This window comes from Leptodactylus fuscus, chromosome 3, assembly GCF_031893055.1.
Source record: "Leptodactylus fuscus isolate aLepFus1 chromosome 3, aLepFus1.hap2, whole genome shotgun sequence".
Taxonomy (NCBI): domain Eukaryota; kingdom Metazoa; phylum Chordata; class Amphibia; order Anura; family Leptodactylidae; genus Leptodactylus; species Leptodactylus fuscus.
The window spans coordinates 136755198-136780646 of record NC_134267.1 but is presented as its reverse complement, the minus strand read 5'-3'; the positions used below and the strand labels follow the sequence as shown (position 1 = coordinate 136780646).

At 38.8% G+C, this 25449-nt stretch overlaps 1 protein-coding gene across 1 annotated transcript in view; it reads left to right on the top strand.

Moving 5' to 3' along the window:
• The window catches only part of LRRC1 (leucine rich repeat containing 1), a 130302-nt gene extending 106464 nt beyond the window's left edge, over positions 1 to 23838 (top strand). The window contains exons 9-14 of the mRNA XM_075268384.1: positions 747 to 865; positions 7260 to 7343; positions 18329 to 18444; positions 19192 to 19364; positions 20102 to 20238; positions 21625 to 23838. Coding sequence (XP_075124485.1) covers positions 747 to 865; positions 7260 to 7343; positions 18329 to 18444; positions 19192 to 19364; positions 20102 to 20238; positions 21625 to 21783 — 788 coding nt within the window. The 3' untranslated portion in view covers positions 21784 to 23838. The remainder of the gene's footprint in view (positions 1 to 746; positions 866 to 7259; positions 7344 to 18328; positions 18445 to 19191; positions 19365 to 20101; positions 20239 to 21624) is intronic.
• Positions 23839 to 25449: the final 1611 nt, after the last annotated feature.

The window sequence follows — 25449 nt, the reverse complement described above, 5'->3', positions numbered from 1 at the left end:
TAGTAACTTATTTATTATTATTATTATTATTATTATTATTATTATTATTATTTTACATGAGCTTTTCTGTTGTGTTAACCGCTTTAGTGATATGATTTATAGTATTGTCATGGTCATAGACAGTAATAGTTTGGAACTACTCACTGAGGTCTATGGGAGAGTTTTCTACACTTGCTCTATGCAGGGAAGAGAATAGAAAAGTTGTGACTTCATCTATTTTCAGTAGTGGATATAATGGGTGTCACTATGGGTGTTATCTGTACAGGTGTGAACTTCTATTGCAGTGTTGTTTGCCTTGTTTTGATGTAAATGAGGTCACTGCTGCAGTGAAAACCTCTACAGATTTAGCAAGTTTAAGGCACCATACACACATCCAAGTGTGCCATCCAAGGGGCATCTGATGGTCCATTGCGTTCCAATGAAAATGGTGCAAGTCTTATCCTGCTCTCTTTTTATTGGAACAGAAAGGATCGGACGCCTCCATAGGGATAGGTACATAACAGAAAGCAAGTGGATGTCACTCTGTTTTGTTCATGGCATCTGAGGCTGCTATTGAGCTTTAGTGGACAAAATTGCTGGATATTATACTTTTTGATAGATGGTGACATGGAAAATGAAAAAGTAAAATCATCAAAAATTGTTAAAAAAAATGTATTTCTCATAAAGCCATGGTTTAAAAAAAAAATAAGGCATTTTTGGTGACTTGTTCCGTTCTAAGGTGCACAATTCTTGATTGTTCTTCCCAGGGAAACTTAAGAAGCTGTCGATACTGAAGGTGGACCAGAATCGGCTGATGCAGCTTACAGAATGCATTGGAGAATGTGAGAGCCTTACTGAACTAGTCCTTACAGAAAATCAGCTTTTGGTAAGTCTACAGAATGAATGCTCAGTGCAGTATTTCTGCTTTGAGTCAGCAGTGCCTGCTTGTTTTTACCATTCTGGAGATATCGTCCTTTAACATGACATGGATCTTGGTCTGTAAATTCTGCTCTCCAGTTTTATTCCTAGCATGAGGATACACGTGCATGTCTTGCCTGTGCGAAACAAGTAGCGTTTGTTGTGATTGCAATGTAATTTACTCTGACAGGAATCTAGTGTTTGCTAACAGCTATGTTCGACTTGCACAGTGTCCTTTGAGGGCATACATGGATAATAGGTCACCACTTGTTCCTGTCATTGTTCATGGCTATTTTCCCTCCCATTTAAATCTTAAAGAACGGTCACCAAGATCACATGTAATTATGTAGTTTTATTTCAATTATTTTCCCAAACTTCTCTAAATGTATTTAGAACTGCCCTGACTTTGGTGGTTAATCTATTGGTAAAGTGCTACAGTAGCTGCACACATTTCATCCCCACACACATTCAGTACCCAAAAAATAGCATTTCCCTTCTTTTTTTTAATTGCCCTGTATCCTGGTAGCTTCCCTGTGCCAACATGTTTATAATGAAGATACTGTTTAACACATTAGTTCCTTATGTCTTCACACGTTACTGCTATATATGCACTAATTGACTGCCTCTACTGGTGACATTATCACTTTACTTACTGAAAGAGTGAAGACTCAAGTCATTAGGTTAGGTAATCCTGCCAAAAGTGATCTATTGTTAGAACATGATCTTTAGCATTAAGAATTCATCTAATGTCACTTTGATAATATGTCCACAGATCAAAATGGTGAATAACAACAACATGGTTTTTGTGACTAGAGAGCCTCTCGAACTGTCAAAATGCCAATCCTTGTGTGAATTTATTCCAGCCCTGTGTAATCTAGGGATATGCTAAGGTAAAGCATATTAATATTGATCATTGTGCACAATACAGCTAAAATAAATTCACACAAGCAGTTGAATTTGTAGTCTAGTATTTTTTTTGTAAACTTTGATACATGAAGTGAGCAGAAGAGACAGCAGGCAAACTTCTGAAACTGTGAGATTGGAAAACCCCTTTTAAGGGATCCAATCATTGGATTCCCTTTTTTTTTCTCCCTAACACTTAGGACTAGCCTTAAGAAAGGCTATTCTTCTCCTACCTTTTAGATGTCTTCTCCATGTCGCCGTTCGGTAGAAATCCCAGTTTTCTTCTGTATGCAAATGAGTTCTCTCAGAGCACTGGGTGCGGTTCCCAGCGCTCAAACAGCACTGGGGGCATCCCCAATGCTTCAAGAGAACTCTCCAGCAATGCTTCTATCTTCACCTAGAACACCTCTACCTGCGTTTTCTTCCGGCGGTGGGTTTCAAACTTCAGGGCATGCGCAGTCAGCTCTTCCGTTGGGCCTAGGGCAGAGCCGACTGTGCATGCCCATGGCTGCTTACACCAGCTTACCGTGTAAGTGGCCGCAGGCAAATGGCCGCGGGCATGCACAGTCGATTCTGCCCGAGGCCTGATGGAAGACCCGACTGCGCATGCCTAGAAGTTTGAAGCCCAACGCTGGAAGAAGAAATGGAGAGAGGCGTTCCAGATGAAGATAGAAAGCTGGGACCGCCCCCAGTGCTGCAAGAGAACTCCTTTGCATACAGAAGAAAACAGGAATTTCTACAAAACGGCAGCACGGAGAAGACATCTAAGGGTAGGAGAAGAATAGCCTTTCTTAAGGCTATTCCTATGTGTTAGGGAGAAAAAAAGGAAATCCAATGATTGGATCTCTTTTAAAGACTACCTCCCTCATAAACAACAAGAGCTTATTCACATAGAATCGACAGCGGACTATATCTGTTGGACAGGTGGACAGATTTAAAGAAAGCCAATGCCAAAATGATAAGGGGCACAGCAGCAGTCAAATGGTGTACATCATGTGCCATTTTGTACTTGGTAACCAGTCCCCTTTTAAATGCATGTAGAAGCTTGATTCTTTTGCCTAGTGCAAAATTCCTTAAGACAAGCTATTGTTGCCTGCTTGGAAGAGAAATAAGGAGTGGGGATGTGCTGATGGCAAGACTGATGTCAGCATAGGGCAGGATGCCATGTTGTGACCACTATAGAAATGGAGGGTGGTTCCTGTCTGTGATGCTTACAGAAAGCGGGGAACAGCTGCAACTAATATGGGTAAAGATGGACATCAAGAGGTGAGGGCGGAAAAAGATTTACCTGATGCTTCTGTTATTTTATGTCGTGTTAATCCATTCTCAAACATACGCGACAAACTCAAAATAATGACCTTGTGTGAATTAACTGCAAGTGGTTGTCCCCAAACGTTTCCAAGGGTAGATACGACTAAGAAAGAGTGGAGTAGAATTTTTACCAAGTTGGCAGGAGGAGACCATCCTAGAGCCTGGCATAGCTTTAATCCAGTCTGTTACTTTAATAGTTGAATCCAGTACAGTAATAAGTTCCATTTGTTACTATAATTAGAATACAATTCTAGGCAGCGACATTTAGAATTTCTTCGGTGAAGAATGAACAATGGTTCTGCTAATGTAAGTAAATTGGAGTCCTCTGTACAAAAATCTCCATTGTTTGTTCTTCTTTGCTGTGCTGAACACATTACCATTTGCATGCAAATAAAAAGGTACTTGTTAGAAGTGTACTGTCACATACATTTGTTCCAGGATGCTGCCTCAGTGTGCAGGCCGTTCCAGCTGTCCTCGCTGCGCTTTTGCTTGGGACTTGAGAGTAATTTGTCCTGACAGAAATCTGTTCTTTCTTTGGCCTGCAAATGTTTTCTAAGGGCATAGAGTTGTAATAGGTTGTTGTAAATGTTCTCTTATCTTGGAAATGCGAGTCCATTCTGACCACGATGCTTTTGTGTGCGTATTTTTCATGTTCTGTTTAAAGCATTTATTGAGAAGTTCTACGTGGAATGTGTTAGTAGTAATAGAGAAAAGTAATGAGAGATGAATGCGAATGTTTAAATGAACCTCTCGCATGGAAAATACAGTGCAACCTGCCAGCCGCATGTTACAGATCAGGAGGGAGAGAACAAATTGATATATACTGTATTTCTGGACCATTTGTGGTTTTTTTTCCTTTGCTAAAATCTGTATTGCAATTTTCTGGTGTGAATGCAGGGACACATACACAGATTTGTGTAAGATCAGTTAGTGAGAATATAATTCAGCGGTTTGCACACACCATAGTAAATCTGTGCATTTACTGTTCTGCCAGTACCTTTTAGATGGTGGGGCACTGGCCGTATTGCCATTAGGCTCCGTTCGCATTTGTATTGCTTAGTTAGTGTTTATTTTTTAAACGGAAGATCAAGTCCTACAGTACAGTATTTTGTATTCTGTATAAAATCATCCATAGAGTGCTTACAATGATTGAGGTTATTTACAGATGCTTAATTGGGTTCAAGTCTGGTACATTAGGGGGCTCGGGAGCATTTGGATCTCTTTGTCATAATCTTTGCATTTATCTAGCCATGTGGTATGTCACATTGTCTTGCTGGAAGATTCCATCTGCCCAAGGGAAGCCAAACAGCATGTATGGTGCACATTATATGGATGGATTCATACTCTTTATCAGTTCAAAGTGACTTCCACATGGAAGCCATGAAAAAAATTCCACACACCATAACATTGCCATCTTGAGTTCTTTCAGCAGTGGATGTAGGGTGGGTGTTCTCTGATGTTTCTCACTTGACACACCAACGCCCATCCATTCGATGAAGTAGAAAACATGACTTGTTATGGAAGGCAACCCTGTGCCAATCAGCGCTGGTCCAATTCTGATACTGACATGCAAATTGAATCCTTTTTCTTTCTGATGCACATTTGTTAGCAAGTGATGTATGTTCAGAGAGTCTATTGCATACCTTATATATGCACCAAGCCAGCCTACAATACATCACGTCCTGCGTGGATTACACACTACTGACGGCGAATGTAGAAGTTGGTCATAGTAATGTGACTCCACTATGTATATCACGTAGTTATTTTTAAATTCAATTTAACGTGCATAAATATTCTTAGACAGGGGGCCACACGGTGGCTCAGTTTTTAGCACTGCAGCCTTGCAGCGCTGGGGTCCTCGGTTCAAATCCCACCAAGGGCAAAAAGCCATCTGCAAGGAGTTTGTATGTTCTCCCCATGTTTGCATGGATTTCCATCCCATATTCCAAAAAAAAGACATACTGATAGGGAAAAATGTACATTGTGAGCTCTATGTGGGGCTCACAATCTACATTTTAAAAGGAAAAAAAAAAAAAATATTCTTAGACACTTTAGAAGGTAACAGTGAGGGCTTTGTGGCTTTCTCCTACCCTTATGAGCATCGTCTTACCGACTGTAACAAAAGGATTCATTGGAACATAAAAAAAAACTTCCAACGGTTAATCTTTAGATTAATGTAATTCTGTTACAGGCATTCTGTGAATCATGTTACATTGTTATCTTATTCCAATTTGCCGTCTGTACATCGATTTTTTTTCTACCTTAGTATTACTTCAATTGCAAAAACTTGTCAAGTGGGAACAATGCGTGTGTCTAAACTAAAGGAGAAAGGATATTCTCAGGGAAAACTTGAAAACTGACTTATTATATAATGTTTATATATCAGGGGGATTTTTTTGTAAGACTTTTTTAGGCTAAGGCCCCACAGGATACCCCGCAGCAAAAAAATAAAATAAAATATAAAAATGCCGTGGCAATGCATCACGGTTCTTCCTGCAGCACTTCAGACAGAAAGTTTGCAGAGTTTTCCTCCAGAGACTGTCTGTTCCAATTCTACCTATGGGGAAACCGCCAGCGTTTCCGTAGGTATAATTAACATGCTGCTGTGCCAGTTGTGGAAATCGTGGCGTGTCCGCACTGCGGTTCTTACTGCACAGTAGTACTGCACACTTTGCCCTTACTGTAAAACACTAGGATTTTTCCTGTGGCCTTTGCGCAGCGGGCAAATCACGGTGTTTCCAGTCTGTTTGGCCCCGACCTTAAAGGGTTTTCTAATTTCTTTGTCAAAAAGCTGCCAGTTATAGGTTGTAATTCTTATTCATTGCTAGGATGTGTGTAGTTTGCAGCCTGGTTCTGTTTCACCCTTCAAAATCAGGACTCTTAAAACTTATGGATTGTTAACGTAACACTAACCCCTGAAAACTAATAGGAAAAAAGCAAGCTTCATATACAGTACTATACTGTAGATTGTGGTCTTCTGTAAGCAGTTTAGCAGAAATCTTACAGGGATTCAGGGGTATATGTAGATCTTTATTCAGCAGCAGCCCCTATTGCAGCACTAACTGGTGTGATACCCAGCTTTCCTGGGACCCCGAAAAGCATATCTGTTAAGTTAAGGAAAAATTACAAAACAAAGAACAGAGATTTAGGTAATAGGTATGGTATAGAAAATATATTTAGTACACAGCTTACCTTATTATTACATCATCACTTGGTATGTTACCCAGCTTTCCTTAATGGAGAAAGGCAAATACTGTAGGGTATGGCAATTACGGAGAACATATTTTTGTAGGTAGGTTTTGATTGACCAGTCTCTGTAATAGTTCTACAAGGCTTGTAACCCAGCTTTCCTTGAACCCTGAAAGACAAGTTATACAATAAATGCAAAACTAGTAGGATAACTTATTTAGGTATATTTAGAAGTCAGCTGACCCTATTCTGGCATTATTTGGTATGATATCCAGTATGCCTGTAAACTTGATAAGTGAAGCTGGTAAAATGATGGGAAAAGGAGTGGGATATCTTTTGGTAAATATAATGCTCAGTTCCGTATTCCCTATTAAAACCCAACGTAAAAGGAAAATCTGTAAATCTCTTGCATGACTTTGGAACAAGACGTGAGATTTATTTAGTATTCAGCAATCCCCATTATAGCATTATTTTTAACAATTATTTTTAATAATTATTAGTTTGACTCAGGATGGTAGTGGGGAGACCAGTTTTCAGAAAGTTTGGGAACCACTGCACTAGTCTGTATATGTGTGTGTAAGATAAATTACATTTTTTTTTAATTTTTATGCGCATATATATATATATATATATATATATATATATATATATATATATATATATATATATATATATATATAATTAGTCAATGGCCAGTCGAAATAAAGTGAATCTTCTGGTTTCACTGAGCATTATGTGTGGTTTTTCTATTGTCTACTGCTGTACAAATGTATTCCTTATTCGCTACTAGATTTGAATAAATGTGCCATGTTCTTCTTTTGTCTTCTGAACATTTCAGTGGTAAATAGTCAGGATGGAATAACCTAATCTGATATCTTGCATTCTCCAGCAGTGTCACATTTTGACAGTTTTGCAAACCAAAACACAATTTATGCATACTATTTTATTTATACCCACAGGTTTTGCCAAGAAGCATTGGGAAATTAAAGAAGCTAAACAACTTGAACGTTGATAGGAATAAATTAATGTCTCTGCCAAAAGAGGTGAGAAAAAAAATGAAGTGTATGAGTGCTGCTAAAGGGACTGACTGGGATAGGTTCTAGTTATAGTAAAGGGCTATCTGAAGAGTAATAAAGCATTCCCTATACTGGTTAAACGCCACTTTATTACTAATGCACATCCCGATTCCCTGCAGCCATATTAATTACTTTTGCAGAGGGCAGTAGGGTAGACCATAACTCTAGTTTAATGTCTCCCCTGCAGTCACTCAGACTCCTTAGCGACTCAGTCTACAGGTCCATTCAGTAAAATGCGTCAGTTGTGACCAAAAGAATGCAATGGTAAGTTTTATTACTTCCCAGATAACCCTTTTAGTCTAAGGGCTAAATCACACGGGGCAAGAGGGGGCGGATTTTGGCGCAGAATCCTGCTCAAAATCCGCCTCCTCACAATAGAGGTCTATGTAGACCGCTAGCGTTCTTTTTTCCGCTAGCGTTTTTTTCCCGCTAGCGGAATAAAGAAGCAAGCTGCCCTTTCTTCAGGCGAATTCCACGGCTGATTCAGCCGCGGCATCCACCTCGCAACAGCACCCTCCGGACTAGGCTCATTCATTTGGGCCTAATCTGGAGCGGAAAGTCGCGACGGGATGCCGTGCACTGCACTGGCATCACGCCACGAAGGAATGTGCACACGCAGAATCTCTATGTGAACTACCCCTAAGGCCCTACGTTTCTGTATATCAAATGACCATGGACTGACTTTTTATCCACTGGGAGTAAGCAGAACGAATGAAGGCAAGCAAAGATTTAGAAAACCATGACAAATTGATATAGAAAGTATATTGGAAAATTGTCCAACTTTTTATTTTAATAAACGATAAGATTTGTCACGAAGTGGCCAACCCTCTTAAGCACAATGCAGATCATCCGTATACATTTTTAGTCAGTTAAAAGGAACAATTTTACTTCAGTGTTATTTTCTATTTTGGGTTCACGTCCTCTATGAACTGTTTCGATTCATGTCGTTTTCACTTAACGCTGTTCTAGAAATAAGTCATTGGAGTCAATTCGCCAGTGAAACAGTGAATGGGTCATTGGTAAATCATAATGGGACAATTACTGGCTATGCTCAGTGCATCACTTCCCTGTTGTATTCTTTGCTGTGTTGGGTTCATAGCCTACATGAACTGCATTCACTGCTGTCACTTTTACTACTTACCACTGCTGTAAGAAGAAACATCTGAAGTTGCATCACACACTGCTGCTCATTGCTGGAGTACGATGTTCATGAGAGGGACAATGCAGCCTTGCCTTATCTTCATGTGTAATTCAGGTCAATTCATTTAGTCTTGTGAGTTGATTGATTTGGTGATTTATATTATATCCGTACTAATATGCTGTATACAGCGGGAGAAATAAGTATTGAACACCTCACCAATTGTCTATGTAAATATATTTCTAAGGCCACATGCAGACACCATGGGCGAGATCAGTGTGCTATTTGTCTTTTTCCCCGGATAGCACACTGACCCATTCATTTCTATAGACTGTGATTTCCACTGATCAGCATTCGGGCCGAAAGTCTGTGCTGCAAAATATATAGAAGAGGTCCTATTCTGTTCAGTGATTGCGGAACAGACTTGTCCATAGAAGGCTATGGGAGACTAAAAACCTAGGACGGTACACTGATGTACTCAGTGTGCCATTCGTTTTTTGTGAATAAGCTAGGCATATCATTAGATGTCTTGTGTTTTGGTGTTTTTTTCGGGTGGATCACACATTGATGGCACACTGATGACACTCTATTTTTATGGACATACTAGCTGGTACCCGCGACTTCGTCTGTGGTGATTGTAGAAGTGGGTATATACAGGCACGGGTAAGGTTTTCGTACTGTGTATAAGGTATGGGATATGAAATGTAACTGTGTATCTTGTTTTTGCTGTAATTCTGAGAGCACATGAGACTTTTGTGTTGAATGTAATTTGTATTTCAGCTGCTATATGGTGTTGGTATAAACTGTACATAGTGTCTTTGGGACAGAGGTATTTCAGGTTAATATACTTCGATATACGACATTGTATGATTTGTTATTTTCCGCCAGTACATGTCAGTTTTGGGCACAGGATACTCTTGAGCAAGCAACATAAAGTCTGGCCCTGTGCATGACAGTTTAGTAACTCCATGCGCCTCTTAGTAATAGCAATTAACCCCATCATGTCCCTCACATTAACCCTTGTGTAAGAGTTACTGATATGTGAGAGACTTGGAGGTAATAGTTAAGTATCTTCATTATTGAGGTTTATTAGTAACCCTTATATGGGGCCCACAGGGGTTAATATGAGGGACATGATGGGGTTTATTCCTATTAATATGAAGCACACAGGGGTTAATATGAGAGACATGATGGGGTTTATTCCTAATAATGTGAGGCACACAGGGGTTAATATGAGGGACATGATGAGGGACATGATGGGGTTTATTCCTAATAATGTGAGGCACACAGGGGTTAATATGAGGGACATGATGGGTTTATTCCTATTAATGTGAGGCACACAGGGGTTAATATGAGGGACATGATGGGGGTTATTCCTATTAATGTGAGGCACATGGAGTTACTAAGACTAAACTAATAACCCCAAATGCCGGACATTAATGAGAACAGTAATCCTATGTACCTGTGTGTTTTTCAGTGTCACTTTGCTAGCAGCTTCCTCTTCTCCTCGGGGAATGTTAGCAGGATGCAGACCACTATAGCAGGCACAGACCTGAGCGATTAAGCTCCACCCCCTGGGTTTCCTGCACCCCTCTCAAAGGGGAGTGTCCTTATGCTTGAGCTCTAGCACAGCACTGAAGAGACTCGACTTCATTTAACTCTTGCAGGTCCTGGGCTGCTGGTGTGCCAGTGAAATATGGCAGGAGTGCCACTCTTGGCATGTGTGCCAGGGGTTGCTGACCTCTGCTGTAGAGGGTAATATGAATTTTGTGGCTTGCTATGGTCCAAAGTGTGTGAGATTGCAGAAATAGTGATGTGAGTTTTGGTTTTGTGGGGGTCCTGGGAAAAACGTATGTGTGCTATTGTGACGAAAAGTAGCCTATTGCACAATTGAGTGTAGTGACTATGTTTGTGGAAAATTTCAGCCAAATCGTATGGTCCAAAGTGTGTGAGATTGCAGAAATAGTGATGTGAGTTTGGGTTTTGTGGGGGTCCTGGGAAAAACGTATGTGTGCTATTGTGACGAAAAGTAGCCTATTGCACAATTGAGTGTAGTGACTATGTTTGTGGAAAATTTCAGCCAAATCGGTGGAGCGGGTTTTGCGTGATTGAGGAACAAACATCCAAACATCCAAACACACAAACCCACAAACATCCAAACTCACAAACTTTCACCTTTATAATATTAATAGGATTTCACTGATGTTGAAGAAACACTGAAGACACAATGTCTGCAAAAACTGAACACTAGTTTGCTGATCGCGAAATACACTCTGTCATCTGCAACTAGCCTTAGGTCGGTTGTAGATGACAGTGCTGCAACGGGCTGGTCGAGAATTAAATGCACGGGGGACATGTGGCTCCTTTCATTAAATGAATAGGAGTCACAGAAGCCAGAGCCAAAAAATAGGACTGAAATAGGACCTGTTCTATATTTTGTGGCTTGCACTGTCCCCGTACACTTGACCCTTGTCGTGTGCATCGGCCCATTGAAATGAATGGGTCAGCGTGCTATCTGTGAAATACACGGATAGTGCACTGAACATAGCCACGGTTATCTGCAACCAACCTTAGGCTACTTTCACACGATGATTGTATGACAAAATTAGGAATGGGTTAAAACACAGAGCAGGTACAAATATTTCTATTATCTCTGTGTAGTCTCCCCTTCTAATTTTGGCTCGCAATTATTGAATAAAATCACAAACCAAACACTGTCGTGTGAAAGTAGCCTAAAGGTGCTATTGATATGAAATTCTCACCAGATGTCAGTAACAATTCATCCAATCCGCAGGCAAAGAAATCAAACAATCGATGTCCATAAATTATGTGTAATAATGAGAAATGACACAGGTAAAAAGTATTGAACATGCTTACTGAGATTTATTTAATACTTTGTATACAAGCCTTTGTTGGTGATGCCGCTTCAAGATACCTCCTGTATGGAGAAACTAGTGGCATACATTGCTCAGGTGTGATTTTGGCCAATTCTTCCACATAAACACCCTTCAGATCCTGAAGGTTCAGTCGGCTCCTTGTTTTAACTCTGAGTTTTAGTTCCTTTCATAGATTTACTATTGGATTCAGGTCAGGTGATCGGCTCGGCCATTCTAGCAGCTTTGTTTTCTTTCTCTGAAACCAATTGAGAGTTTCTTTGGCTGTGTGTTTGGGATCATTGTCTTGCTGAAATGTCCATCCTTGTTTCATCAGCATTATCCTGGTAGTTGGCAGCAGATTTTTATCAAGAATGTCTTGGTACATTTGTCCATTCATCCTTCATTCAATTACATGACGTTTGCCAGTTCTGTATGCTGAAAAGCAACCCCACACCATGATGATCCCACCTCCAAACTTCACTGTTGGTATGGTGTTTTGGGGGTGATATACAGTGCCTTTTGGTCTCCAAACATGGTGTGTATCGTGCCTCCAAAGAGTTAAATTTTGGTCTCATTTGACCAGACTATATTCTCCCAGTATTTCACAAGCTTGTCTAAATGTTGAGCAATCTTTAAATGTGCTTGAGAATGTTTTTTGTTCAGCAATGGAGCCTTGCGTGGTGAGTGTGCGTACAGTTCATGGAGGTTGATTGCATTACTTATTGTTTTCTTTGATACATTTGTAACTGTTGATTCCAGGTCTCTCTGCAGCTCTCCACAGGTGGTCCCTGGCACTTGGCCCTCTATCTGTAAGGGTTACTTTCTAATTCCTGATACTTTTCAGGTGATGTCAGGACTTTCCATGGCTCTTGGTACCTCTCTTTCTTCATGTGTTCAAAACTTTTATGTCTGTGTCATTTCTCATTATTACACTAGCATTTGCCCGCAATTTTGTCTGCGGGTCGTTATTGGGGACGATGACCCCCAAACCCCTCTTTTGCGCCGACCCCTCCCGCACGGCACACCGTGAACTCCTCCCCCCCTGCGGGACCCATCCCACGCGGCACTGTAGTACCCCGGGGCCACCGAAAGCAGTCTTACGCGTCTCCCCTCCTGGGTGGGCCCCCAAACCCCTCCTCCGCTTCCCCCCTGCACCACGGTCCTGGGCAGCTCACTGACCCTCCAAAGCCGCTGCGCATGCCCCTCTCCTCCCCCCGCTCCCTACAAACATCCAAACACACAAACTTTCACATTTATAATATTAGTAGCATAATTTAATATATGGACATCTATGGATTTATTTCTTTTGCCTCTTTGGATTGTATGGGTTTTAACAAAATCTGGTGAGAATTTCATTTCAATAGCACTTTTAGAAATACATTTAGAAAATGACCACTCATATGACTTCCTAAAATGCATTGCAATCAGATAAAAACCGCCATAGTAGTCTAAGGTTAGATTCATGACTCCATTGAATGTACAAATGGAATGGGTGTTGAAGACGATGCCATTAAATGACTGACACCATCAGAGCACAATAGATCTCATTAACTGTAATAGGGCCTATCACAAATGATGGACGTAAAAGTAGAGCTTTCAGGGCTTTTCATTTGGGATTTTTGACGGAATGTACACCATAGGCTCATGATGGAACCCCCACTGCAGGTGTGAATGTAGCCTCAGTCTCAGTTTTATTGCTTTTTATCTAGAAGAATAGGGTAGGATGTTGCACTATTTCTGTTCAGTGAATAATAATATTAACATGACAGTACTGTTGGAAGAAAATGACAGTGGAAGAAAAATTAGCACATAATTGCCATGTCAAATGGATTATAATGGATCTTCTTAAAATAGACTCCTTAGAGGGAAAGGAGTATTTCAGTGAAATTTGACAAAAAATAAATAAAAGAAATCAGAATGTTCTGAAATATGCAGATCGATAGAACGCAATATCATCTAGAATCTGTTATTTCCACAAATGTTTAGAGTAAGGGATAATTGCAGGAAAGATATATGTTCCTTCTCAAGTCCCATGCCTTTCATTTTACTCTTTGACATCTATTGGTAAAATCCTAATAATTGGCATTTGTAACAAAGAAAGAGCACTTTTTTTATATTTAGAATATCTATTATTATTGTTGTTGTTACACTGTAAGAAAAATATAAATTCCTTAAAAAAATTATTACAAAAGATCTTAAAATCACTGTGTGTGTGTGTATATACTGTATATGAGTGTGTGTGTGTGTGTGTGTGTGTATATATATATTTGATTTATATATATATATATATATATATATATATATATATATATTATTATACATGCCTTATCGTGTGTGTATGTGTGTGTATATATATATATATATATATATATATATATATATATATATATATATATATATATATATATATATATAAACATACATACATCAGATAAGGCAAAGAGGCAATGTGCATATTCTGTCACTACAAGTCAATGCAGGTACATTAGGTAACTTTCATTAATAGTAAAATATGTCTGTAGTCGTTTTAGTAGAATGAATTGGGTCATCTCTCCAAACCACAGTTATGTGAATTTTCTGGCAGCTAGAGGGCGCACGATGAGCACACATTTACATGGATTCCTTTGAACTCAACTAGTGCTTGAAGTATTATTATTTTTATTATTTAGTTTTTATTTATATAGCACCATTAATTCCATGGTGCTAAGTTCTATGATAAATACACCTATAGAGGTTTTTCATATCTGTCCTGGTATCTATTATTAGGATTTTTTTTTTTTTTACATTTCATGTGTTTTGGTATCCTTTACAGTAAGGCCACTGAAGTTTTCCATTAGAATACAAAATATAGGAGATCATGTTATATGCTGGTCGCTAACTAGTATAGCCTAAGCCTAGAGTGTATGGAGTTTTAGGAAGTTTTGCTGAAATGAGGAGGCCACGTGACTCCGAGACAGGGGATGGTGAAAGATGGCATTTAGGAAAGTGCTGTAGTTTTCAGAAGCCTTTAAACTTTTTTCTAAAAGGTGGTCTGTGTGATCTCTTGTGTTGGTTAGGATTTGAGTTTGAGTGACTTTTTTGGATAGTTGAGGTGGATTTTGTTTCTAGGGTGGGACTGCATCCTCCTAAGAGCCCAAATATTGTAGGCACAGCCTAGATTCACTTCTGAGCAGTGAATGTGGTCAAGGCCACCACTGAAGCTGCAGCCTTAGGACAGGGAGCTGAGGGCAGTACACCAGCATGCAAATACACAGTCTATTGAGCCTTCTGCACATGCTTTAAAAAAAAAAAAAAAGAAAAGGTGATCGGTAGTGGGTGCTAGGTGTCAGACCACCAATGATCAAGAATGAGTCATCAATATCAAAAATCCTCCAAAACTTGAAAAACCCTTAAGTCTTGTTCACAGCCTGCAGACTCATTCTACAAAGAGACCTGTAAAATCCACATGAATTTCATGCACATATTACACAGAACCCAGTTTAATGCATCAGTTGAAATGTGTGATATTTCCCTGGATGACCTGACACAGGGTTACTCAACTTCTGGATCAGGGCACATTTGTTATATAGTGATGAACTAATTGTGAATCTTGTTACTTAATCCTTAAATGTCATAAGACACTGGAGTTACACCTCATATAGGTATAGTCAGTGCGGCACATGCCCCAACAGGATCAGTATCTATAAGTATTATCTTTGACACCATATGCTATTAATGCATTGCAGTAAGACTTTTTTGTTTTGAGATTGTTTTTTTCACACGCCATTTGGTTTGTCTTTCATTCTGTCAAAGTAGAACCAGTTTAGCAGGCAGAGTTGTTTTATTATATGCAATGTTGGAGTTTCAGAAAATTGTTGTCAGAGGTCATGAGGATCTGTTACAGAAGAACTTTTTATTTTATATTTTCTCTAGTATCCAGCTCTCTATCTAGTGGTCTGATACGTTCCTGTGCTAATGTAGCAACAAGTAGAAACTCTGGACCATTTTTACCTAATGATTTGCCCCTTATGCTATTTCCCACACCCGCTTGTTAACCTGTTTTTAGTCTGTCCTATGAACATCCTTCTGAATTGTAGTCTGTAAAGCGTATTTTGCTGACAGGCAGGCATTCCAAAGAAAAATGGAATATGAAACCCCTGTGGTATCCTGCAAAGCCAGGTTTATTGTCTTAAGATGGGTTCATTGGAAGGGAGGCATCTGCCCTCAGTATAGTTACTTGTCATTAACATAAAGGATGAGATGATAAAGATACAGCAATGCTGGACATAACAGGTAGGCTAACAAAACAGAACATAATGATCAAAAGGTGAGCTCAAAGTCACTAGAGAAGATTTAGCAATCAAAATGTGCCAGAATTCTGGTATTATTTGCACCAAAAAAGTCTATTATGCCTACATACTAATGTGTCCTGATAATGCTAACTATAATTTATATAGAAGCAGCATATTCCACAGCACTTCATAAATCATAGTACATATGCAGACAAAAGTCATTACAGAGTAATTATATGTATGTGTGTATGTCATCAATTAGAACCGTAGGATTAAGGGCCCTGCTCATTATATATATATTAATAATATATATATATTATATATTATTATGTATTATATAACTTTTTTTATTATATTATATGTTGTAGATCTTCTACTTGTATGTAAACTATTTCTAAACACTCATCAAGGTACAAGTTTGTTTCTGATGCTAGGCTCACACTAGCCTGCAGCTCTCTGTTGTTCTGACCCGCAGATGCCCACTGACCATGTAGACCGCAGGAATATATCTTTGCTGATTATAGGCAGAATCTGTGGCGAAGTGTCCTACGGAGACTGCAACGCAGATTTGAACCTAGCCTTAGAAGAAAAGGCATTTTGTTTGTGATGAGTAATATTTTGACTAAACTATCATATTTATGTCTGGACACTGAAGCTTTGAATTATATTTACAAGCAGGCTGAGTGTAAAACTTCATACTATCAAAAGAACAAAAGAGAAATCTAAATGAAATCAATATCTAGTGTGACCACTCTGTGACTTCAAACCACCATATTTTCTAGGTAGCCATATTATTTCTGTGGCTGTATACTTGCTCAAATTGTTTTCTCTTCATGTAATGCCAGGTAAATTCAATAATGTTGAGGTCAGGCCTCTGTAGGACTATGTTATCACTTCTAAGACTCCTCATTCGTAACGCTGAAGATGGTTCTTAATGACATTGGATGTATGTTTAGTTCCATATTAATTCTGTATCATGATTACAACCCCAATCAGACACCTAACAGATGGTATTGCATGATAGATAAGGAACTTAAACCTCAGCTGAATGGAACATGACAAATTACACTTTATTTATGTAGCAAAAACTAGGCCAAAATGCAGCAGCAGTGTGTGTGTGATATATATATATATATATATATATATATATATATATATATATATATATATATATAATATAAGAGAGAGAGAGAGAGAGTGAAGGGTGTGGTCTGGGAAGACTGGTATGTCCCAGCCAGGAAGCTAAAGGGTGTATGGTAAAGATTCACACCAGGGAGGTCAGCTGACTAATCAGGCCCTAATAACAGTCTGAGTGTGAAAACTAGCAGTGTGGCACCACACTGACAGAGCTGACCTGTCCAGACCGGACCTCCAAAGCAGGTACTGTGCCAGCTGTTGTTGTTGCCAAGGTGCGAGACTGGTAGCCAGGCTCCTGTATAGTCAGGGAAAAGTTTCCTTATGTTTAAGTTAGTTTTCTCAGCCGAGAAGGATTTTGTTTTGTTTATCCTGTGTATGCATTACATGTGAATAAAGCCTGAACTTGTGTGCAATCTAGTGTCTGTGTCCTTGTTTCCTGCACTGCTACAAGTATCTACCTGAGTGATTCCCCACAATATATATATATATAGGGGGTATACATCTCACACATACTACTCAGGTAGGTGAGATGAAAAACTCCAGAAAGACTGGTTCTCAGCAGATAACTTTTGTCTGCTGGGCTTTATTTCAAGTTCTCTCTATTGGGCTGGATTTTTAGGAATGACAGGTAGGTTGGTAGTGGGACCTGTTATTCCAACCCCTTCCACAGCATGTCAGCTGCAGTAAATTGTCCTCATCAGTGAGGTTTAAAAGGTCAGCTGCAGCAGCAACACTTTGGCAGTGCTTGGGTGGAGAGCTGACAGAGAGGTCATATTTTTTGAGCTGTGTCCTGAATGATTCTACTGACTCTTGGATTCCTGTTATTCTAGGTGAGGTAACCTATTCTTATGTTTAGTTAGAGCCTAGCCGGGCAGGTATTTATTTTTGTATTGTTTCCTTTTGTTGCTGCACTACCTTTTGAGTGAATATAAACTCTACCTTTGTTTTGGACTAAAGAATCTGGACTTGTGTGTCTATGCCACCCCATCTAGCAACCCCAGACACTGACAGAGTACCGTATATTCTTACTGTTTTTACCGTTACTGCTTTTAACAAATGTCCATAATTAATCATCTGTAAATGTGACCACCTCCATAAAAGCAGAAGTTTTGGCTGGTTACTGACATGGAGCATTAAGGTGTGTGTTGGCATGATATGAAGGACGAAAGACTTTAGCAATAATCTTAGATAAGCAAATATTGCTTCCCACCAGTCTCAAGAAGGGTTATAAGGCCATTTCCTATAATTCTGAAGTCCATCAATGAAAAATATTTAAGACAGTTGACTATCTTTCCTGGATTGGACAGCCCAGCAAATTCACCCCTAGGTCAGACTTTGCTATGCTTGGTGAAATACCAGAAAAACTCAAAAGCTATAACTAAGGCCCTATACAGGTGAAACGGGGTGGTCCAGCTCCCACAACTATAATTGGTTGCATTGAACACACCATATAACTTAACATTGGACAACAAGATTGATGGTTGTATAATGCAAAATTTGTAATTTCTGTCATTTCATTTATCTCTGTAGATTGGAGGTTGCTGCAGTCTTAATGTATTCTGTGTACGTGAAAATAGATTGACTAGACTTCCCTCAGAAATTGCACAAGCTACTGAACTTCATGTCTTAGATGTTGCTGGAAACAGGTAAAGTTCTAGTTGCTAACTGAACTATAAAACATTCTTTTATCAGATCTAGACAACATGCTATTTTCTTTATAAGACTGTGGGATAACTACTTCTCTAGGCCGTTGCCTCTATTGGGAGGCTTTTTTTGGAGGCTGATTTTTTAGGCGGATTTAGCGTCAAAATCAGCGCCATAAACTCAGTGTGCACTACTTCTCCCCTCTGCTCAATCTACTCCTGACTGTGGCTCAAAAAACCAAAGCATAATCTGCAAAAAAAAAAAAAAAAAAAAAGAAAGAAAAAAAAGCTATATTTCTGCAATGTAGGGTCTCGGCCTTAAAGGGAGCTTGAAAATGGTACGTTGTAATGGCAGCAGCATAGATGGACAGATTGATGTATACTTTTGTGTAGTGGTGGACAAAATATGTCCATGTCACACCTGCTAGTGGTCATTACTATGGCAATTAGGTATAGGGAGTACTTTACATCATTAGGAAATAAGTGAGCATAGATCACGATTCTTCTTTATTTTTATTATCAAAGATTTATTGCACATATTCATATTTGATATGCTGGTTCTAGTGACAGACTTCCCTTAAGCGGTGAAGGTAAAGTCTATTCATAGAGCACACTAAAATGTGGATTTGCATGAATAGTTGTTGGAATAGATGTGGGTTATGGGAAGGACTTAACTTGTACTGGTTGTACAATAATGCTTACCATTTATTTATTGAATATTTCCATTACAATGTTTTTTCCTCCCTTTAGGCTATCATATTTACCCTTGTCACTGACATCACTGAAATTAAAGGCTTTATGGTTATCAGATAACCAGTCCCAGCCTCTGCTGACCTTCCAGACGGATGTAGATACTGAAAGTGGAGAAAAGGTCCTGACTTGTGTGTTGCTTCCACAGATGCCTTCTGATCCTTCTGGCCAAGGTATGTAATATATATATATATATATATATATATATATATATATATATATATATATATATATATATATATACATATATATATACATACATACATATATATATACATATATACATATATACATATATACATATATACACATATATATATATATATATATATATATATATATATATATATATATATACATATATATATGCAGTGATAAGAGATTAAGGAGCCCACAAGTGGTGGATTTCAGGGTTATCCTACAGGTACATAAGCACAAGTGTGAGATGGCTAGTACCACCCTCACCCACAAAAAAAAATTGCCTGAAACATGTAAATTTATGTATATCCTTTATAATACTTCATATAACTATATAAAGTTTAGATTTTGTAACATTAAAATGGCTGTACTCCAGTATTTTAATTATCGGTTTTATAAATGATTTGATAATTATGGTAATTTAATATAATAGAAATATTATCTTATCTTAAACACATAATCTTCATTATTAATAGAGTTAGGAAATTGCCTCCTATTCCAGCAGGAGCTACAATTATAATTATAAGAGCTAGTAATGGCTTCATAGGGTTTTCTATTTGTAAAAGCTGTTTTTTGCATGACTGTATATGACATAATCTTCACCCTGAATACCGTAATATGCACACCTTATTCTTACCATATGCCATCAAAGCTTTAATCTGTGTGTGTTTCTTAATGGCTTTACATTAAACTTGAATTTGTTCTGCCACAGACAATTTACCAAGATGTGGAGCCTTTGAGAGTTTGGTTAATGATATGTCTGATGACACCTGGAATGAGCGAGCAATGAATAGAATAAGTGCCATACGATTCTTAGATGATGAGAAAGAAGATGACGAAGATGAAACGGTATTTTTCTGTACCAACTATTGTGTACCATACCATTGATTAATGCATGAATAGCTACAGCTTACAAAGTAGCTCTAGCTTCATTCAGACATATATATATATATTATATATATATAGGGCTCTGCAGAGGAGACGTGGCACCAAAAAAAAAATTCCAACGAAATCTGCTTTTCAAAAGCTCAGCAGTCTACATCCAGTTTATATCAAGTTTCTATGGGATATTTGTGTTTGGGCGAAAAATTGCACAAGTTGTGCGATATTTTCTTTCAACACCTGTGAATATATAAATTTTAGGGCTGAATGAACATACTATTGAAAAAAACAAAAATATTTAAATTTCACTTCCATTTTGTTTTAATGCCCGTAAGATGCATAAAAGGTTATCAAACTTCCAAAGATGGTTTTGAATTATTAGAGGGGCGGAGTTTTGAAAATGGAATGATTTACAGGGATATTCCCACCTCACATACTCATCAGTCTTTACTGCTGTAAAATCTTCTTTCTTCCTGGTTTCTTGCATCATTTGGTGGGCGGGGTTTCGCAGGCAACCTGTCATTTAGCTCCGCCCCCAAATTTGTGTGTAGCTCCGCCCACCCATATTGGACTATGAAGTACAGGCAGCAGCAACTCCATTCTGTGTTACATACAGAGACTGCCTGTCTCTGCCATAATGAACACAATTGAATTAGCTAGCCTGATAACTGGGAGAACAGAAGAAATGAAAGCAGCTCCTCTCCCCTATCTGAGTGCAGGACCTAGGTCATGTGGTGTAGACACAGGAATAGCTAGATACACAGGCTCGCTCCCGTGCACTTAGCCCCAACTCCCTCCCCCCTGAGAGCAGCAGATACATCACTTGACTCATGAGCAGCTAAGTCAGGGCTGTGGCCACAAAGAATTGAATAAAGTAAGATTGTGGACAAACAAAGCAGTTTTGCTGAAGCAGTGTATTTAGGAAAAGTCTTACATCCACATTAACAAGCAGTATAGATAGGATCCTTGTGATGGGACAACCCCTTTAATGGGCTTCATAAAATATAGGACTTTAAAATCCCCTTCAGAACTGATTTGGCACCTGACAAATGGGTTTGGGAAATTTTCTTGTAAATCTGGAAAATCACTGTACACTCGTAAGCCGTCTAACACCCAAAATAAATTTTTGTTTTTTATTAATAAATAAAATCACTTGGGTAAATTAAAATGTAATTGACGTATAAAGTGACACATTTTGAGAATTGGGTCCTGGTGGATTTTGGGCATGTCCTTAAGAGACTAAACACATTAATGGCATATTTTGGAATGTGCAGATACGTGTACTTTATATGTATATGTTTTCCTGGATTACATTTTTTCCTGAAACTGTTTAATGTATATTTTTTCTTTAAGGCAACTCTTCTGAGACGAGCCACTCCACACCCTGGTGAGCTGAAGTCAATGAAAAAGACTGTAGAAAACCTGCGTACAACTATGAATGCTGCTAAAGGCCTGGACTCTAACAAAAATGAGGTCAATAACTCCATTGACAGATTGACCACGTCTGTGTAGAAAGCCACCTCCATCTTACCTCCTGTGTCTTCCCTTACTGTTGAAATGTCTCCCTTCTTCCGGGACCACATCCAGCCTCTTGTTTTAACCAGAACATAATCCATTATCCTTCCTTTTTACTACTTATGTTGAGATGCTGCAGTCTGGAGAGGAAGTGCCTTATATCAGCCAGATGTTTGCATCTGTGACCTCCTAACTTAATGCTGTAATTTTATATTTTACCAATCTTGTTTTTAAGAAGTAGTACACACTACTGTTCAGTTATGTTTATTTTTTTAATTTTACATTTGGAAATATCTTTATTTTTTAACTTCTGGAGTATATTTTATGACCTTTTTGTGGATCTATTAGAGGTGTATGATAGTTTTATGTGGAAATTATACTTTTTAAGTTTTGGCAGCTTAACTGGTGTATAGTTGGATAAAAATGACATTGTGCAGTAGGTTGAAAAAATTGTTTTGTTAGGATGCGTTTAAGTACGGTACGTATGCCATTATTTAGCATGTAAAAAGCCTGTGTTTTTAAAATACTGTTGAGCGATTGTGCCACTAAGATGTGCCTTAAAGGAATGGTGGGCAGAACAGGACATGGACTCTGTAGTAGAGACAGATGTCATTATGTGCTCATTTTATTCTCTTCATTGTGTGATCAAGTCCTACAGAGATCTAGCAGCCACGCAGTTCCCATTCACAGCTGCATGAGAGTCTGCAATGCTACTTTGTGGTCACTGTAACAGGACTGCATTTTAGCATTCTTTATTACGCCCACAATTCCAAGTCTACTGTGGGGTCACATGACCAAAACTAACAGCTTTATAAACACCTATGGTGCTGTACATTCGGGTCATGAGACTGGACAGGTTGGACTGGAAATTGCAGCCATATTATAGACAGTAAATTGGGACCACGTTACAGTCATCTGAATTAGCATTTGTCTACATTTGGTCTTTTTTATAATGGGACCACAGGATTCAATCTTTGCTTACATAGAAGGTGATTTTTATCATGTTCTTTTACATTTGGACTGTGCTGGCTGCTCTACTATATCACCTAGTGCTTCCTACATCTAAGCAATACAATCCTGTTCATCTTTGAGACCAATGTTTTAAAGTCCTTTAACAAACCCGGTAGCCCATCATTATTTTAGGGTTTTTGCACTGAATTTGATATGGCGTATAGGCTTTAACGCTTATACTTTGGACATGTATACATTCATTTTATATCCTGGTATTGGTTGAAATATTTTTTTTTAGTGGGGATCATTTTAGGCATCATTTTTACCATTCTACAATTCTTTACATATATCTGTCGATGATGAATACAAAACTATAGGAAAGTTCACTTTGCTTTGCTACACAGTTATAGATAAGACGTTTGATAAGTTGTTACCACCTTGGTGGCAGAACCAACTGTGGTTGTCAGAAGGACCTCAGTCAGGTCACTCAGTAGATTCTCATTATATGTAAGTAACGCTCTACCTCAGCAGTATAACAAAAAATAAAATATAGCCTTACTATAGTGCCAGTAAATAACACAGTATTGCACCTATCAACACTAAATCATGTTGACATGTATGTGGAAATGTACTGTTAAATTTGTGTCATTTGATGGCATATGTTGCCACCACTGTGCCAAGACGTGTAAGCAGTAGGTCAACTAGTGGCAGCCTGCATAATATTTGCATACTGTTAACATCATCAAAGGTAAAGTATCCTAATTTATATTGTGTATGTCTGTAAAGAGAATATCTTCCACAGCAGCCTTAAGAATCAACCTTGTGATGCCTTGTATACTGTTTGACAGCTCGCTTTAATAAGTAAGTGATCCGGCTTGTAGGTGTAAGCCTTATGTCTAACCGAGGAGAAACATTTCGTTACTGCACACAGACAAATCCCATGCAAGTTGCCAGTGTGAAATGAATATCTGCAATAATGTATTAATTTGTAAATTGTGATTGGAATGTGAATATATGTGTAAATGGAGCTTCTAGATTCGTTTGGCACATTTTGAGGTGTTCTATCAGAGTAATCGGATGGGCTTGTGCCATAAATAAAATAATAAATTGTCACTGAGTAGAGATTTGTTAATTGTGTTTCCCTATTGTAGAAATGAATTCTAGGCTATATATTGTGATAAACTGTGATTATACCAACAAGCAGAACATACACAAGAGCCAGGCAGCCGGAATTAAACTGAAATGAACTGAAAAGCTTCACTTATGTGGAAAAAAATATCGCTTTTCTTTGGATTGAATGAATTACAATCAATATGGGCACTAGCTGGAAAGGAGAGAGGCTGCGTGTCCCTGTGTTTTCAGCAAATGTTTTATTGAAACTCGGATTGACGAGGGCTGTAAACTTGCCAGAGAAAATATGATCTCATTGTTTTCTATGGGGTCATTTCTGCCAATTCTGTGCATCATTTGTAACCTTGGATTTTTTTGCACCAGACAGAAAATGTTTTGTCAATGTCAGATTATGAACATTGGGCTGGTGCTTAGAAATGTCAGTTGTGTCCAGCAGATATAAAATAACTGAACGGTAACAACTGGCCTACACCGTGCAGTCACATTAATGTGACCACCTGTCAAAATCCAGAATAACCACCTTTCGCAGAGCGGACCGCTACGAGACGTGCAGGAAGAGAGGGGATGTTGTGATGATGGTCACTGGGATGTTGAGTCATGCCGACTCCAGTGCCATGGCCAGCTGCACTAGGTTATGTGGTTGAGCATCCATGGCGCAAACAACCTGATCGAGGTGGTCCCAAAGATTCTTGATTGGGTTCAAGTCCGGGGAATTTGCTGGCCTTTTTTGCTTTATGACACATCGCATTGTCCTGCTGGTAGATGCCATCATCCTGAGGAAAAACAATTCTCATGTATCGGTGAACATGGTCCGTAAGGATAGATGTATACTTGTGCTGTTTCATCGTGCCTTCCACAATGATTAGTGCACCCAGATGGCTGAGGACACGTGCCTTCTGCGATTGGTTATTTAACTTTGACGTCAAAAGTAGGAGGTGGTCACATTAATATGACTGGACTGTGTATATGTAGACAGCCAAAATCCCATTGTCTACCAGTGCACAGATGAATTAAATCAGATGTGTTCTTAAGTGTCTATTCTGCCAGTTTGCACAATTAATGCAGTTTAAGGCTAAGGCTCCATGTTGCGGAAATACAGGGTTTTCTGTTGCAGAATTTGCTGCGTTTGAGCCATAATCAGGAGTGAAACCGAATTAAAACATCTACGAGCTTTCTTTATATTTTCCATTCCTTTTAAAGCCACTTCTGACAGTAGCTCAAAAATCCCCAACAAAATCTGCAACAAAAAATGCTGAATTTCCGCAACATGGGGCTTTAGCCTTAGGCTGATGACACATTGCGAAAACACTGCATTTATTTGTTTTTGCAGATTATGCTGCATTTTTTTCTTAGCCAAAGCCTGAAGTGGTTTAACAGATGGGAGAATTATAAGGGTAAGTTCACACAGAGTTTTTTGGTCAGGATTTTGAGACCGTATTCACCTCAAAATCCTGACCAAAAAGACTGCTCCCGTTGAAATCAATGGGAACCGCTCAGGGGAAAAGAAGCAAGGTGCTCATTCTTCAGGCCGTTTCGCCTCACGATTCGAGCTGAAGACTGACCCTCCTCCGGACTAGGTCC